The sequence below is a fragment of the Cyprinodon variegatus genome, unplaced genomic scaffold (assembly GCF_000732505.1).
Source record: "Cyprinodon variegatus isolate N-32 unplaced genomic scaffold, C_variegatus-1.0 Scaffold405, whole genome shotgun sequence".
NCBI lineage: Eukaryota > Metazoa > Chordata > Actinopteri > Cyprinodontiformes > Cyprinodontidae > Cyprinodon > Cyprinodon variegatus.
Window position 1 is genome coordinate 233074 of NW_015150858.1, and position 1901 is coordinate 234974.

The 1901-nt window shown below is 42.6% G+C and overlaps 1 protein-coding gene across 1 annotated transcript in view; it reads left to right on the top strand.

Annotated features, from left to right (window-relative positions):
• The window catches only part of tdrd5 (tudor domain containing 5), a 46951-nt gene that overhangs the window by 3330 nt on the left and 41720 nt on the right, over positions 1 to 1901 (top strand). The window contains exon 2 of the mRNA XM_015387859.1: positions 1045 to 1288. Within this exon, the coding sequence (XP_015243345.1) occupies positions 1048 to 1288 (241 nt within the window). The 5' untranslated portion in view covers positions 1045 to 1047. The remainder of the gene's footprint in view (positions 1 to 1044; positions 1289 to 1901) is intronic.

The following is a 1901-nucleotide window of genomic DNA, read 5'->3' on the forward strand; positions in this document are numbered from 1 at the left end:
TGGGATTCCCGAAAAAATGTCAGTCTCTACTCCCGACACAAGGGGAACAGAATTTTATACAACTCCAGGACAAAGAACGTCTGCTAATCAGTTAGAGCTTCACATACCTGGGACATCAGTCTGTTTAGCAACAGCTAGTGGGGACTTCTTCTGCACAGGAATGCTACAGGCTGCTTTCCTGCACATGCTGCCACTCTGGTGAATTCCAGTACTGCACATTTTACTCTAAACAGCTCAGAAGCGAGATCCGGGGCTCTTTGGGAAACATCCGGGGCTGCAGCCCAAGGAGCCACCCCCTAGATCCGCCACTGGGATAGAGATTCTGGTGGGGATAACTGCCCTGGCACGACGCAGGTCTCCTGTTTAACTGTTCCCCCTGTGCGCGCATTGCAGCCAAAGAGGCGGATCTGACCATTTTCATGCCGCTTCTGATCGTTTCTTGGCAGTTACAGGCTTGCAGGTACATTCATTTATTGGGGTAAAAAAAATCTTAGGGGTAACACAAATCACCGTCGTTATCAGCTGTAGTGGGAGTTTCATGGTGGGAGATACTTTGCTGTAGGAAAACCAGGTCATCTCCCTGTCTTAGGGTTAAATTCAACAATGAATGTGAGAATTTTTGAGAAAAATGTGAAATTATCTGCAGCTAGACTCTGAACCATGGCAATGATCCAAAAAAATGACAAATCTACCATAGACTAACTAAAAATGTAGTAATGGAAAGTCCAGTGTCACATCCCAGAGCTCTTTAGGTCCCTGGCATTGACTTAAAACAGGCTGCAAGTAACTCCTCCTGAAAGTGAGTAGAGGGCCAAACTAGATGAATCTTGCTGAACTATTGAGGTGTCGGTCTGCTTATTAAACAAAGCTTTAGTCATAAAGGGTCAATCAAATACGCTATTTCAAAGTTATTTCTCAGTAGAAACAAACAAAATGTTTCTTTAATGTGGTTTCTCATTTCTTTTTTTCACATGATAATGTAAACGTTAGAACAGGCTGACTTAAACTTATCCTGTTTTTCTTTGTTTTTTTTTTTTTTCTCAGACCATGGAGGACAACAGGAACCACGTGGAACTTTTGGCAAAAGTTAAGAAGGATGTGCGATCATTACTCATGTCAGCTAAGCTGGGGTTGGATCCTGACCAGCTCAGACGAGACTATGTCACCATGTTGGGACATCCCATGCCTCTGAAACAGTTGGGCTTCAGGAATGTTATGGATATGGTTCAGGAGATGCCGGATGTTGTTTCTGTTCACTACAGGCCTGATGGGAGTTTCTATTTAAAGGGTAAGAATGATTGTTTTTTTTTGTACAACCGCAGGACAGTTCAGGATTCTTCCCAGTACATCCTGTGACTGACCTCTTGGCTCCTTCCTCAGTTTTTGTATGTTTGTAACCTTTTATATCCAGGTAGATCTCATTGAGATTAAAAAAATTATTTTCAAGAGAGACCAACATGTTTCAATATAAATGTTTTTAAACACTTTTACTTCCTTACTTGCGCAATGTACATAAGAAAGCTGTCTGGGGACCTTGAATCGGTGCTATAAAAACCTGAGCCACCAGCCCCTGCAGTCTTTGACTTTGCAGGTAGTTGAACATTATGCGCTCCTGCTCTGCCAGCAGAGCGAGGGCAACCTTTGAAGGATTCCTAAATTACTGGTCTATCAAGTCCAGGTTTTCCAAGGGTTTGTGAAATCCTTTAAACTTCGTCAATTTGAAAGACAATGTTAAAGGCCCTCAAAAGTTTTTGAAAACGGCTGTAAAAAGTGTACTGTAAACCTTGAAAGTCCTTGAATGTTTTGTGGTGGTCTGAAATTTTGTCTTTTTTTTTAGTAGTAGTCTGCATTAGGCTTGTCCCGATCCGATCCACGTATCGGATCGGGACGCCGATATTGGC